Below are 16,109 nucleotides of genomic sequence, written 5' to 3'. Positions count from 1 at the left end.
TGTGGTTTGTAAGTTTTGAGGTTGACATTTTATCTTTCATGAAACATGTGATATGATAAGAAAATATGTTTAAAGATAGCTTTGAGGTTGGCATTTTATGTTTCATGAAACATGTGATATAATAAGGAAAAGATGTGGTTTGTAAGTTTTGAGGTTGACATTTTATGTTTCATGAAACATGTGATATGATAAGAAAATATGTTTAAAGATAGCTTTGAGGTTGGCATTTTATGTTTCATGAAACATGTGATATAATAAGGAAAATATGCTTAAAGACTAAAAACAAAATGTAAATTTTTTTTAAGAGTGAGGGTAGAATTAATGTTAATGTGGAATGGAAAAATAATTTATAAAATACTTTTTTAGTTTTCTTAAATTTAAGTCATAAAACCGCTTTTATTGTTATATATAACTCCCATCCTAAACCTAGTAAATTCATGATTTACACTTTATCAATGGAAGAAACGAAAATTTTGCATTATAAATAAACAGAATTCACATCGGTAAGACACATAGGGTGCAGATGTTGGCAACCATGGCTTCAAAGGCGAGTCCTGTGAAGGAGATCCCTGGAAGTTACGGTCCCCCACTGCTGGGCGCTCTTGCCGATCGATTCGAATATTTCGTAACAGAAGGAGTCGATGAGTTTTTTAAGCGCCGCATAGACAGATACAAGAGCACGGTGTTTAAGGTCAATATGCCGCCAGGTCCGCCCATCGTGTGGGACTCGCGAGTGATAATGCTGCTGGATGGCAAGAGTTTCCCCGTGCTCTATGATCTGAGCAAGGTAGAGAAGAAGAATGTGCTCACCGGCACTTACATGCCCAGCACTGCTTTCACCGGAGGTTATCGGGTTGCCGTATACCTGGACCCCTCGGAGGAGAATCACAGCAAGCTCAAGAGATTTTGTTTCGAGGTTCTCAGAAGCAGTCGAGACAGATATTTCCTGGAGTTTTCCCGAGCGTTCGACGAGCTCAGCGCCACTGTCGACAAAGAAATGGGGAGCGGCGGGAAGGCGTCTTTCGGCAAGCCGATTGAGCAATTTATATTCAATTTCCTCTGCCGGTCGTTAACGGGGGCGGACCCAGTAACTCAGGGCCTCGGAACCGACGGCCCTTCGTATGTTATCAAGTGGCTTGCGCCTCAGCTCGCTCCTACAGTGAGCTCGGGCGTCCTTCCAAAGATCGTGGACGAGCTCACCATCCATTCAATACGTCTACCCTTCTGGCCCGTCAAGGGCTACTACGACAAGCTCTTTAAATTTCTGTGGACACATGCGGCTTCGGCCCTGGACAAGGCCGAGAAAGAGTTCGGACTGAAAAGAGCGGAGGCTTGCCATGATCTCCTGTTTAACATCTCTTTCAACGCTTTTGGGGGAATGCTAATTATGCTCCCCAGTATCGTCAAACATATTGCCCGCGCGGGCAGCCAACTGCAGAGAGATCTGGCAGAAGAGGTTCGCGTAGCCGTTAGGGCACAGGGGAGCCTCAACGGAAGGGCTCTGGAGAGCATGGCGCTGGTCCGGTCGACTGTGTACGAGGTGCTGAGGATTGACCCGCCTGTGCCTTTGCAGTACGCGAGAGCCAAGACGGATTTTGCTGTGGAAACCCACGACGGGTTTTATGCGGTGAAGAAGGGAGAGTTGTTGGGCGGGTACCAGCCTTTTGCGACCAAGGATCCCAAGCTGTTCGATAGAGCGGATGAGTTTGTGCCCCGTCGGTTCATGGGTTCGGAAGGGGAGAAGATGCTCAAGTACGTTCTCTGGTCCAACGGCCGCGAAACGGATGAAACGTCCGCTGATAACAAGCAGTGTGGGGGCAAAGACATTGTTGTGATGGGGGCGCGGTTGTTTGTGGCGCACTTCTTCCTGCAATACGATTCGTATAGCATAGACCAGTCGTCCTCCGTCACGTTTACGGCGCTGAACAAGGCCACTTTCTGAGATCAGAATACGCGAATGCTGGGTTTGCAGATAATAGTATTTGAATTCGTTTTAGATATTGCAGGTTCCATATGGATTTTAAATAAATTGCGTAAACTCTCACTCTGTGTCAAACACATCATTGTATTGCATATATATATAGAAGTTGCTTCTTTCTACTGTCTTCGCGTGTGTTTGCATTTGTGATCGGTTATTTATATAGGGCTACAGGTGTTTACATCCAGGAGGGCGCACAACCCTAACCTGCTTTGAAAGCTGAGAAATTGGAGGTTGTGCCTCAAGAGTTTGAGTTCTTTTCCGGTGACTTCGGGTATTCTAGAATTTTAAAAATTTTGATATTGCCAATCGCTTTATTGGAAGGGATTTTCGTGGATTTCAGGAATATTCTGGATTTTAATATACAGAGTGGTAGTGATAAGGCAGAATGACAAAAGCAGGTCAAGTAATACACTAATATTTTTAATTGATAGATTTCTAATTTCAAAAATATTTTAGATTTCAATATCCCAAATGACAAAACCCAGGTCAAGCTATTCACTTTTTATTTTTAAATCAACAAAATATGGTTTTAAACCAGCAATTTAATTAAGTTCAATAAACATTAAATATTAAAATATTCTTAAACCGACATTCTAATTAAATTCAACTCATTAAAAAATGGCATTGCTTATCTACATGAAGGACTCTTGAGGTTTAGAAGTGTTTAAAACTTGGCGTAATCAATGCGTCGCTAATTTCTCGAGGAGAGGAAATCCTGATTTTCTTTTAAAAGAAATAATAATGATATGATTCTTCTTCCATTTTATTATACTTTTTGAAAATTGATCCGTATGTTGTCTGCCCTTTCACTTGGTTATAGTGATGGACGGACAATTGTTTTGGCAGTGTCATTTGATTATTTAGTATTTTACACATGCAGTTATATCACGCAGTCATTATTGTTGCACATCAAATTAAATTAAATTATAGGCTGTGTTAATAATTATGGTGGCCATTTTTGAGTATTAGTTTGCGGTAGAATTTACTATCATTTTGGAATTACGGGTATTCATAATAATTTTTTTGTTACTATTTTATTTGAAATCATTTCAAGTTATTATTTTATCTGAAATTATGAGTTAACAAGGTTGTATAGTTAGCGTTCTGGTTTAGTTTAATTATTGAAATTTGAAAGGTATGAACCAGTTCTCACATTTGAACAAGGGTTACACACGTTCTAGATGCCGTTTTTTTGTGGCTTAGTTTAATTATTGAACTTTGAAAGGTATGAATGAGTTCCCACAATTGAATAAGGGCTACAGATGCTATAAATGGTATATATGGTTGATTCACCACAATTGAATAAGGGCTACAATGCTATAGATGGTCTTGTAGAATATAGGCTAACAAAGTTCCGCCAATGGATGGCAACCATGTTAGTCTAATTTAACTGATAAATGAAATGGTCATTTTATGACATTTTTTACCACATAATTTGTCAAAAATATTGAAGAAAAATTTAACAATTAAAATTTTAAGATATTTAATATGTAAAATAAAAAATTGAAGATATTTAAGATTTATCTCCAAATAGTTAAGAACATTTTTCCCTTTTAATTTAATTAATTAAAAAAAATCATATGAAATGAGCTATAAATTTCTTAAGCATGAGGTATTGAAAAAATAGTTAAGCATTTTCTTTCTTTTTAATTAAATTGGTTAATTAAAAAAACATATATTATATGAACACGAGTTAAAGATTTTGGGGCATGCCCTATTAACAAGTCATGCTATTGTACCAAAATTTATTTATAGATTAATAATCTTCATTCTAAATGAAATTAATGACTATTATTTTTAAAATAATTCTGTACCACAATGATTTTGAGTTGATTCTGCGTTGAGGAATTGAGAGATTATATATTACTACAGTTATTTTCAAAATGGATTTGTAACACATTGATTCTGAGTTAAGGACTTGCAAAATGGATTTGTAACACATTGATTCTAAATTGAGGACTTGGGATTGGTAGCTCTAGACAGACCAATCAAAATCGAAAATACTTGTAAGAAGTAAAAAAGGGCATGAGCATGATAAATTGCTCACCGTGCTACCCAGCGATCCCGGGCATTGACATTGGCTCCTCTTCTCAGCGACACTTTAACTACCTCAACATGTCCTTCGTAGGAAACCACATGCAGAACCGTCCTGTCATCAAAATCTGCATTGTTGACATCCACCTTGCGCTCTTTCAACAAATCCTCCACGCCCTTCACATCCCCATTGTAGGCGAAAAACATCTGCATGGTAGCATTGAGTTGCTCCGGAACCCACGATTTTTCAATCTTCAATTTGTCTATATCTTCATTATTCCTTTTATTGGGATCCAAAGAAGACTGCCTCCCGAAGCTAAATCTCATGTATGTTTTCACATACCGGCTGGGCTCAAAAGAGCTTTGCGTCCCATGGCTGAACTTCATCCCGCTCTTTCTCAACGAATCCAATGAAAATTGCCCGTTGACACTGCGCTTCATGTCCCGTACGACGTCCATCGTTGAGGAGCCCATAGAATTTTGAGATTTTGGGAAGTATTATGAGGTAGGTATGCCCAGATTTTCATGCGGATTGGCCAGGAGTTCAGAAGATACAGCGTGGTTGCGTTTATAATTCCACGCACGGACTGTAACTAGGCAGTGCACGTTCATGGTGTGTTTTATTCCTTTTTGCCTTTCAAGCGATCACCACCTTAAGGTTTGAATGTGTCTGGTGACCGCGGAATGGGCATTAGGGATTCATCATCATTGGCCTTGACGTCCTCTCTGAGCACTTAAATAGTGAATAGCGTCAGCAAACGTGGCCACTAGTATGGAACCTACGTTTTCTCACTCCTTTTTTTCTTTCTAGATTCTGTGTTGTCTCTCGGTACCCATGGCTCACTAAATCTAAGTTTGGGACCTGGAATGGATTGATGGAGCAAGCAAAAACCCCAATTTGACCCTATGATGAATTGATGGAGTCACTGAAAGAAAACCCAAAATGTACTTCAGCGACCCCATTGACAGAAGCATTGATCATAAAGTTTGGGAGGAGATTCATGGAATTTGATGTGTTACTGAAAATATATTTTTTTTCAACCGATTTATGTCGAATTTTGAGAAATTGATTTAACAAATTGCATGTATAGGTTGATTTGGAAACCTCTGATATCCTTCAAGCCTGTTGTAAGCAAACAATGTTAAGCTCCATTAATTTAACACAAAAGCTACCTTGATTTATGGAATTGCAGCTTTTCTTAACTTATGGAAACCAACTGCAGTAGTTTCCTTAAGTTAAGAAAATCAACTGCAATTACTAAATTAATAATTGGGAGCTACTAAAGTGGTCCATTACTTTGATCTCATCTCTACCTTGATTTGTGGTTTTTCTAACACATAGCATTTAGAAGCTTGATGGAAGCTTAGCTATATGTTCATCTGTTTGGTCCCCAAGCTCCTATCTCAAACCCCTTCAGTTCTACACCATCTAGCTGAGATAGCAGAGCTCGGAAGTGCCTTCAGAATTTTGTGTTCTTTTGCTTGGACAGAAGCTGGAGTGCTGAAGGAGAAGCTTGTGGACTGTGGCCTGCATCAATACATCACCGATGGCTGGAGGTAACTCGTATCCCTGGGCAATAAGGTTTAATGATTCTTTGAGTTTATTCCGCATGCAGAATCATTGTTAAAATTGTAGAATGTCTAACAATTGGTATCAGAGCCCTTTTACCTCTGCCTTGCTGTGTGTTGGCCAAGAAAACGTCTGAGCGTTGTTACTGTTGTAGCTTTTGTATGCCATAGTGCAAATAAATTAATTGTTGAATTCATTTTTCACTTTGTTTTCAAGCTCTCTACAACTAGTTTTCTTTGTGTGTTTATTTGGGGTTTTAAATGACAAACCTCCTCATCCCGTATGCTTTTCACGTCATCTGAATCGGGCCTTTCTTGTCCCGGGAACGGGTGAGTGTGGAAGTCTGCCACCACCTCGTTTTTCCTCCCCTCTGCAGTCGGCACACCGTCTTTCTCAGGGTTATCAAGTTCTATTTCGCCGCCTGCAATTACAACTCATATTATACATTCATTTCGCATGAATGTCGTAAAGTCACAGGTCTGGCAGCCTTGTAATCGTAAGCGCTAGTATAGGCAGAGGGAGGGACAAAGATCTACAGCCGAGGCTATCCTGTTCTTTGAGTGTAGATCCAGAGGTCACCAATCCAGTCACACGCGAGTTTATTTTGTCTTCTCTGTGTTGAAAATTGGTACCGGAGAACAGGTGGTTCCCTTAGGCTTTGATCTTTGGCCTAGGGAAAAGTGTCGAAAAGAATTTAATTTTTCTCCTAAAGTGACTTTATAATTTTATAAAGTTAAATCTAATTTAAAAGTGACTTTAAGTGATAAAGTTATTAAGTCTAATTTTAAAGTGACTTTTATAAAGTCAATGAAAAATTAGAAAGGAAAAGTGACTTTGGAAATAAATGACTAAGTGGGTCTTTATTAAAGTGGGGTGAATTAAAAAATAGAAAGTGAGATTTAAATGAGCATTTAATCTCAACCATTGATCTAAATCTATTTCAGCCATTGGATTTAGAGATCACCCAAAAGTCACTTGGATCACCCAAAAGTCACTTGGAGTTATATTAAAGGAGGAAAAGGAGGAAAAGGTCATTCATTCTTTCATGAGAAGATTGGGAGAAGGAGAGCAAGAGAGATTTCTGAGCAGGAAGGAGAAGGAGACAGCAGCTTGGCACACATTCCAAGGCAGCAGTTGAGCAGATTTGTACAGCTGATTCAGCACATAGTGAAAGGCAGATTTTTGCACAAAAATCGAGGAGCAGTTTGCTGATTTTTCTGCACACAAAACGGAGGTCGTACAGCATTTATTGCTGTCCTGTTTGCTGTAATTTCCAGATCGCTGTGAGGCACGGGAAAGGAGATAAGTTGTAAATTTGCTTGCTGATTTTTTGCTGAATAATTCTCACTGTAAAAAGACAATTTTCAGAAATAAAGAAGAGCTCTCAAACTGGTTTTCCCCAAGAGTTGTAGGGGGTTTTTCCAGGGTCAAGTTGACCAAAAATATTAGTGTTTTAATGTGTTTTAATGGCTGTTTTTAATTGCTGATTTTTAATTCTGCAATTTCCAGCATTCTGAAAAATTTCCAGAATTTGTGTTTTCAGCAATATTTATTTTTTTCAGTCTGTTAAATGTATGGTTATGGGAATGGGCATTTAACTACATGGGAGAAATAAGGAGAAACTGAAAACCGGGGTGGGAAAACAGAAATTTTTACATGGTATCAAAGCTTGAGTGCTGAAGGGCAGTTTGGGACAGCAAAAGGAAAAATTACAGTTGCTGATTTTTCACTCAGAAAATTCCAGCAAGCTGATTTTTTCATAAACAACAGTTTTATCTTTACTACAGCAGTGCTATTTTTCAGTTTTAGGACAGCAGGATGTCATTGGGATTGAGGGTGGAGGATAGGTTGGATGGGCATACAAATTACAGCGTTTGGAAGGAGAGAATGCAGAGTATCTTTGAGGAGGCAGAAGTCTGGGATATCATGGTGCATACCGCACAGAACCCTGTTGTTGTGCCCACTGATGTTACTCAGTTGGCTGAGTATAAAAAGAAGAACAATAAGGGTAAGAGGCTGATTCTAGACGGAATCAAAGACCATTGCATTCCTCATGTGAGAGGAAAGAGCAATGCCCATGAGATGTGGACAGCATTGTCCAATCTCTACCAGAGTACCAATGAGAACCGGAAGATGGTCCTGAAGGAGAAGCTGAAGAACATTAAGATGGGTAATGATAGTGCAGCTGGATATCTCACAAAGATTACCAATGTGAGAGATGAGTTGGCAGCGATTGGAGAGGCCATTCCATCCACTGAGTTGGTGCGTATTGCAGTGAATGGCCTCCCCCGTTCATGGTTGAACTTTGCTGATGGGGTTTGTGCACGTGAGACCCTTCCCACATGGGAGAGGTTTTGGGATGATTGCATTCAGACAGAGATCAGGAAAGGACAACTTGGGGCCGCCAAGCCAGTTGAGCAGGATGAGGATGTAGCACTGGTGGCAAGAGGCAAGAAAGGCAAAGGGAAGAAGCAGGCTTCCACAAGCAGTGGTGGGGGCAAAGGCAAAGGTAAAAGTAAACAGGGGAACACACAGAAGGACTATTCCAAGGTGAAGTGTTGGAATTGTCAAAAGATGGGACACTATGCAGTTGTGTGTCCGGAGAAGAAGAAGAAGAAGGGGAAGAACCAGGACGTGGCAGCTTCAGCAGAGATTGAGGACTTTACTGGTCGTTTTGACCGAGAGTTTGCGTTCACTACGTGTGAGTCCTCTAGTGCAGGATCACCTGCTACACAGGTTCAGAGGGAGCATGCTTTTCCCTCGATTAGCGGATCATCTTCAGGTATCTGGTATGTGGACAGTGGGGCTTCACGTCATATGACAGGAGTCCGTGAGTACTTCTCAGAGCTTTCAGAGAGTGGTATTGATATTGAGGTAGTACTCGGTGATGACAGAGTTGTTAGAGCAGTCGGGGTGGGGACAGTGACATTTCAGAGGGAGTCCAAACCTCCCTTGAAAGTGTCAGAGGTTCTTTATGTGCCAGGGATGAGGAAGAACCTCATATCCGTCTCAGCTTTGGAGGACAGAGGATATGACGTACTGTTCAGGGGAGGACAGGTGTTGATGTATCCCGGGGACACTCCAGCTGATTCAGCTAGAGTGATAGGTGTACGCCATGCAAAGGTGTACAAGTTTGCATTCCAACCCCTTTTGGCATTGAGCAGTAGTACCGACAGCAGAGCTAGCAGTTCTGAGCTGTGTGAGATTTGGCACCGCAGGATGGGACATATGTATCATGGAGCCTTGAGGACATTGCGGGAGATCACTACAGGTGTGCCAGATTTCAGTACTGATCACTTTGATACTTGCAGAGGTTGTGCGATGGGCAAATTTGCCAAATCCCCTTTTCCCAGCAGTGACAGCAGAGCGACGGGGATACTTGATTTGATTCATTCTGATGTGAGCGGTCGGATGTCTCATGTTTCCTTGAGTGGGTATGAGTACTATGTTTTATTCATTGATGATCACTCCAGGAGGACCTGGATTTATTTCTTGAAGACCAAGAGTGAGGTCTTCAAGCGATTTCAGGAGTTCAGAGCTCTTGTGGAGACACAGACAGGCCGAAAGATCAAGTCCTTAAGGTTGGACAATGGAGGAGAGTACACCCTTGGAGAGTTTGTTGACTATTGTGCGGAGGCAGGCATTAGGAGGGAGTTCACTGTTCCTTACAACCCCCAGCAGAACGGGGTTGCGGAGAGGAAGAACAGATCCATCATAGAGGCTGCCAAAGCTATGTTACATGATCAGGGGTTGCCATTGTTTTTGTGGGCAGAGGCCTGCAACACAGTTGTTTACTTGCAGAACAGGAGTCTGCATCGTGCCTTGGGGCACATGACTCCGGAGGAGGCTTTCTCTGGGAAGAAGCCTGATCTTGGTCATCTTCATATCTTTGGATGCATTACATACTCCTATATACCCAAGGAGAAGAGGACCAAACTAGAGCCCACCGCAGAGAAGGGTATCTTTGTGGGCTACAGTGAGACCTCAAAGGCCTTTCGGATTTACATTCCTGCACAGAGGAGAGTTGTTGTCAGACGGGATGTGAAGTTCGAGGAGGACAGGGCCTTTAGGAGGTCACGGGAGTTAGAGTATCTGGATCAACCAGACCCTCAGCAGCAGTTGAGTCAGTCGCAGGGATCCAGTGGGCAGGGATCAGGAGGATCCGGAGGTACATCTATGAGGATGTCAGGTCCGTCAGTGAGCAGTGGCTCATCGAGCCAGAGGGGTGGTGCTCCGGGCAGCATGCAGAGCAGTTCACAGAGCAGTTCACTAGGGAGTCCACTGATGGACAGTTCACACGGTACCTCAGCTTCTACAGGTTCAGGTGCAGGCAGGAGGACAGCAGACAGACAGTCAGGAGTTCAGGCTACTGATGATGATGAGGAGGAGGATTTTCATTCTCCGGTGGAAGAAGTGCGCTCAGGGAAGAGGAAGCCCAAGTGGCTTCAAGACACCTTGAGAGATGCCACATCTGTTGCTGAGCCGAAGAGGCCGGTCAGAGAGAGTAGACCACCTGAGAGGTTTTGTAGTTATATGGCGATGGTTACCAGCATCCTTGACTCTGAGCCTTCTAGCTATGAGGAGGCAGCTAGCCAGCAGGTCTGGAGAGAGGCCATGCAGGAGGAATATTCTTCTATCATGAAGAATGATGTTTGGGAGGTGGTGCCGAGGCCTGAGGGTAAATCCGTGGTTACTTCCAGATGGCTTTACAAGGTAAAGCATGCTGCAGATGGCAGCATTGAGAAATTCAAAGCGAGGTTTGTGGCTAGAGGGTTCTCCCAGGTAGAGGGAGTTGATTATGAGGAGACCTTCGCTCCCGTGGCTCGATATACTTCGATCCGCTCCATTATATCGATAGCAGCAGAGATGGGTTGGAAGATCCACCAGATGGATGTGAAGACCGCATTTCTCAATGGCTTCATACAGGAGGAGGTGTACATTGAGCAGCCACAGGGCTTTGAGGTGCATGGGAAGGAGTCCCATGTGTGCAGATTGAAGAAGGCCCTTTATGGCCTGAAGCAAGCTCCCAGAGCTTGGTACTCCAGGATAGATGCATACTTGCAGGGGATGGGTTTCACAAAGAGTGAGGCAGATCCGAACCTTTACTTTATTGTGATTGGTGAGGAGCCTCTCATTCTGGTGCTGTATGTGGATGACTTGATCATTACAGGTGCAGAGAGACTCATAGAGCACTGCAAGAGAGATCTTGCGGCGGAGTTTGAGATGAAGGACATCGGCTTGATGCATTACTTTTTGGGTTTGGAGGTGTGGCAGGAGGAGGGGCATTTCTTCCTGGGGCAGGGGAAGTATATTGTGGACATCCTTAGCAGATTCCACATGGAGGATTGTAGACCCATGTCGACACCGATGATCACCAACTGGAAGAAGCTTCATGCTTCGGATTCCGAGTTGGTGGATCCCACATTGTACAGGCAGCTGATTGGTTCCTTGATGTATTTGGTCAACACTAGACCAGATATCTGTTTTGCAGTCAACACGATGAGTCAGTTTATGTGTGAGCCTAGGAAGGTTCACTGGGTGGCTGCAAAACACATTTTGCGGTACTTGCAGGGGACAGTGGATTATGGTCTGGACTACAGGCAGGGAGATGGAGTGAGATTGGCAGGATACACTGATTCTGATTGGGCAGGTTGTGCTTCTGATAGGAAGAGCACTTCAGGGTGTTGTTTTGGGTTGGGTTCAGCAGTAGTGTCATGGTTCAGCCGGAAGCAGCAGTCAGTAGCACTGAGTTCAGCGGAAGCAGAGTATATGGCAGCCAGTCTAGCTAGTTGTGAGGCTATCTGGCTTTGCAAGATGTTGTTTGGCTTATTTGGTCAGCCGTTGAGACCTTCAGTGATTTACTGTGATAATCAGAGTTGCATTAAACTCACGGAGAATCCAGTATTTCATGACAGGTCAAAGCATATCGGGATCAGATATCATTTCATCAGAGACTATGTTTAGAAGGGAGCTGTGAAGCTTGAGTATATTTCCACTGATGAGCAGGTTGCAGATATCCTTACCAAAGCCTTACCACGGGGCAAGCATGTCTACTTCAGAGACAAGATGGGTGTGGTGAGGAACACCTTCCTCGGTAAGAGGGAGTGTTGAAAATTGGTACCGGAGAACAGGTGGTTCCCTTAGGCTTTGATCTTTGGCCTAGGGAAAAGTATCCAAAAGAATTTAATTTTTCTCCTAAAGTGACTTTATAATTTTATAAAGTTAAATCTAATTTAAAAGTGACTTTAAGTGATAAAGTTATTAAGTCTGATTTTAAAGTGACTTTTATAAAGTCAATGAAAAATTAGAAAGGAAAAGTGACTTTGGAAATAAATGACTAAGTGGGTCTTTATTAAAGTGGGGTGAATTAAAAAATAGAAAGTGAGATTTAAATGAGCATTTAATCTCAACCATTGATCTAAATCTATTTCAGCCATTGGATTTAGAGATCACCCAAAAGTCACTTGGATCACCCAAAAGTCACTTGGAGTTATATTAAAGGAGGAAAAGGAGGAAAAGGTCATTCATTCTTTCATGAGCAGATTGGGAGAAGGAGAGCAAGAGAGATTTCTGAGCAGGAAGGAGAAGGAGACAGCAGCTTGGCACACATTCCAAGGCAGCAGTTGAGCAGATTTGTACAGCTGATTCAGCACATAGTGAAAGGCAGATTTTTGCACAAAAATCGAGGAGCAGTTTGCTGATTTTTCTGCACAAAAAACGGAAGTCGTACAGCATTTATTGTTGTCCTGTTTGCTGTAATTTCCAGATTGCTGTGAGGCACGGGAAAGGAGATAAGTTGTAAATTTGCTTGCTGATTTTTTGCTGAATAATTCTCACTGTAAAAAGACAATTTTCAGAAATAAAGAAGAGCTTTCAAACTGGTTTTCCCCAAGAGTTGTAGGGGGTTTTTCCAGGGTCAAGTTGACCAAAAATATCAGTGTTTTAATGTGTTTTGATGGCTGTTTTTAATTGCTGATTTTTAATTCTGCAATTTCCAGCATTCTGAAAAATTTCCAGAATTTGTGTTTTCAGCAATATTTATTTTTTTCATTCTGTTAAATGTATGGTTATGGGAATGGGCATTTAACTACATGGGAGAAATAAGGAGAAACTGAAAACCGGGGTGGGAAAACAGAAATTTTTACACTCTGCATTGTGCATGTATTGAGAGGGAATGAGCTTTCAGAGCGCAAGAACTCGCGTGGGTAAGTATGAGTTGGGACGCACCCTTGGTGAGGGCGAGGTCTGCAAATCCGTGCTCTGTTTTGAGTTAGCTGCTGCCAAAGTGGCATTGCAGAAACCTGAGATAACATCCCATGCCTAAGGGAAATCTAACAGCCGATATCCATTTTTCCTGAGCTTTTCGCGTGACTAATTCTGCTGGAATTATGAACAACAATATAAAAGGATTGTTGATAAGGGTGGTGGGCATGGCTATTACTTTCTCGGCATACGACCAGACTGTAATGTCTTCAACTCAATGTTTAGCACACAGACTAAATGCCAGAATAACATTTGCTTAGTAGGGTAATCACAATTTTAGATAATCTTTATTTGAAAATGTAATAAAGACTATAGATATAATGGATCTCTGAAGAGAAGTGGAGATTAATTTGAAGATGTCCCTGTATAGTTTATTTTTATTTTTTTTTCGATTGGGTTATGTATGGTATTCGTGAGTTTATAGAGGTGAGATGGTGTATTAATAATTGCACGGTTCAAGAGCAAAGGGTTCATCCATCCGTCCCTCCACCCACACACCCAGCATCTATTTGTAATTATATATGGAAGGCAAAAGATTTCTGTGGGACGTCTGGCCTATCTCTTGAATCCGTATTGTCCACTTTCCAGGTAAATCTGCAATTTTGTAATCTTTCCATTACCAGTGTCGGCCGGTCGGAAATCTGCAATTTTGTAAAGCTTTCAATTACCAGTGTTGGTCGGTGTGGATTTTTTCCCATGAAATTTAACTTATGGAATGAATTAATGAGATCGTCAAATTCATGGTAGTTCTGGAGTATAGCTGTTTCAGAAGCATTTTCACATGCCTTTGCCTATTGTGAAGTAAAATGTTAGAAAACTAATAAATTTACATCAGTATCGTCGACGCGTTTCTATTTCATCATGTTTCCCTTACCATGAACTGATTAATGTTGTCCATAACTATTAAACTCCACGGCTTGAAAACGGTTCAATGGTCTCATTTGATGTAATAAATTATTTCATTTCGAAATTCCATGATGCATCTCGACTCCAATAAAACGCACTCAAACTGAGTATAATTGGTATAATTTGTAATATGGTTATATCATATACCATGCCACGTATTTGTTTAACGTTGGATTTTGTTTATACCACATGGTATTACCCTTTGATTATATACCATAACGGTTTATATGTATGTTAAAGTTTGTTATGGTATATATGTATGTTAAAGTTTGTTATGGTATATGTTATTTTTATTTATATAGTTAATTTGGATAAACTATATAAAATCAACAATGCAAAATGCAAAGTAAATTGATTATATTACATTGAACTTACATTTTTGAACATTTGTAATTAAAGAAAAATAAGAAATGGTTTATTTCTCATTTGGGCATTCAGTTCGCATGAAGTTCAGATTAAGCATTGTTGGAGAATTATTACAGTTATATGGAGTTTATTAAAATGTCATTTTGACTTACTCCTTTCAGTAAACATTATTTTTCTCTCTGGTTAAGTTTTGTTTATGAAACAAAATTAATGTCTAGTGATCCATGTAATTTTAATTAATTAGAGAGTAGCCACAGCATCTTTAATTAAATAAAATTATATATTGATTGGGAAGATCACATAAAGATTATTTAGACATTAAATTGTAATTAATTACACTAAATATAATAAATTTTATCCCACAGGAATTTTTATTATATTTATGTGATTAATTAGGATAAAATTTCATAACCTACCCACAGGAGTTATGAATTAATAAGTTTTATCATAAAGTTTTATTGAATCAGTTTGAATTGAAAATTTAGCCCACAGGCAATTTTCATGTCATTTGATTCAATTCTTTTTTTAGCATGTTTTACATTGGTAAAACATAAAAGTTCATAAAAGTTTTATTGAGTCTATTTGAATTGAAAATTTAGCCCACAGGCAATTTTCATGTCATTTGGTTCAATTCTTTTTTTAGCATGTTTTACATTGGTAAAACATAAAAGTTCATAAAAGTTTTATTGAGTCTGTTTGAATTGAAAATTTAGCCCACAGGCAATTTTCATGTCATTTGATTCAATTCTTTTTTAGCATGTTTTACATTGGTAAAACATAAAAGTTCATAAAAGTTTTATTGAATCTGTTTGAATTAAAAATTTAGCCCACAGGCAATTTTTATGTCATTTGATTCAATTCTTTTTAGCATGTTTTACATTGGTAAAACATGAAAGTTCATAAAGTTTTATTGAGTCTGTTTGAATTGAAAATTTAGCCCACAGGCAATTTTCATGTCATTTGATTCAATTCTTTTTAGCATGATTTACATTGGTAAAACATGAAAGTTATTAAGCCTCAATTTTAACATAAGCATGTGATCCTTTATTTTTATGCAGCAGTACAACCTGCAAATTTCTCTGAAATTCGTTGTGACATTCCCAAACTTAAGGGAGATAACTACAAGATTTGGAAGGAGAGGATTCTCCTTCATTTAGGGTGGATGGACATAGATTATGCTATCAGGAAAGATGAACCATCGGCACTCACAAATACCAGCACTGCAGCGGACGTCGCGCTTTATGAACGATGGGAGCGATCCAATCGTCTAAGCATGATGTTCATTAAGACTAAAATTTCAGCTGGTATTCGAGGTTCCGTTGATCAGCGTGATAAGGTCCGAGACTTGTTGAAGGCCATTGATGAACAATTCGTCTCTTCAGACAAGGCACTGGCAAGCACCCTAATCATGAAATTCTCATCCCTAAGGCTCACCAGTGTGAAAGGTGTGCGCGAGCACATCATGCAGATAAGGGACACTGTGGCTCAATTGAAGAAACTCGAGGTTGAAATATCGGAGTCCTTCCTAGTGCACTACATCCTGAATACCCTTCCGCACCAATATGGACCTTTCAAAATCTCATACAACACACATAAGGATAAATGGTCAATTAATGAACTCATGACCATGTGTGTTCAAGAAGAAGAGAGACTGGTGATGGAACTAGGAGAGAGTGCAATGCTGGCAACGCGTGGAAAGGGCAAATCTCAAGCCAATCGGAAAGGGAAAGGTAAAGCACTTCCCACTACAACAAAACCAGCGATTTCCGCCAGATTTAGCGCCAGATTTTAGTGCATTTTTTTTGTAATTGTGATGAGCAACCTGGCGCTAAATCTGGCTCTATTGTACAATTTTTAAAGCGTCCTTTTTTGCACCTGATTTTGCATCCTTTTCCACGCTAGATTTTGCATCATTTTTTACACCAAACTATGCATCATTTTTTGCGTCAAATTTTGAACCAAGATTTATATCTTATTTTATGACAGGTT

At 40.4% G+C, this 16,109-nt stretch overlaps 2 protein-coding genes across 2 annotated transcripts; one reads left to right on the top strand and one right to left on the bottom strand.

The window, feature by feature from the left end:
• Nucleotides 1-505: 505 nt before the first annotated feature.
• LOC149187750 (allene oxide synthase, chloroplastic-like) lies at nucleotides 506-2,100 on the top strand. Its single transcript, XM_089412875.1, has one exon. It carries the CDS (start codon nucleotides 524-526, stop codon nucleotides 1,940-1,942), a length of 1,419 nt encoding a protein of 472 aa, XP_089269001.1. The 5' UTR covers nucleotides 506-523; the 3' UTR covers nucleotides 1,943-2,100.
• Nucleotides 2,101-4,024: 1,924 nt separating this feature from the next.
• On the bottom strand, nucleotides 4,025-4,474 carry LOC149187749 (uncharacterized). Its single transcript, XM_089409751.1, has one exon. The coding sequence runs from the start codon at nucleotides 4,472-4,474 to the stop codon at nucleotides 4,025-4,027; it is 450 nt and encodes a 149-aa protein (XP_089265877.1).
• Nucleotides 4,475-16,109: the final 11,635 nt, after the last annotated feature.

Source organism: Pinus tabuliformis, chromosome 3_1 (assembly GCF_031772625.1).
Source record: "Pinus tabuliformis cultivar Carrire ecotype Pingquan chromosome 3_1, CPIR1, whole genome shotgun sequence".
NCBI classification, from domain to species: domain Eukaryota; kingdom Viridiplantae; phylum Streptophyta; class Pinopsida; order Pinales; family Pinaceae; genus Pinus; species Pinus tabuliformis.
The sequence above is the reverse complement of the archived record's forward strand: the minus strand, read 5'-3'. Positions and strand labels throughout refer to the sequence as shown.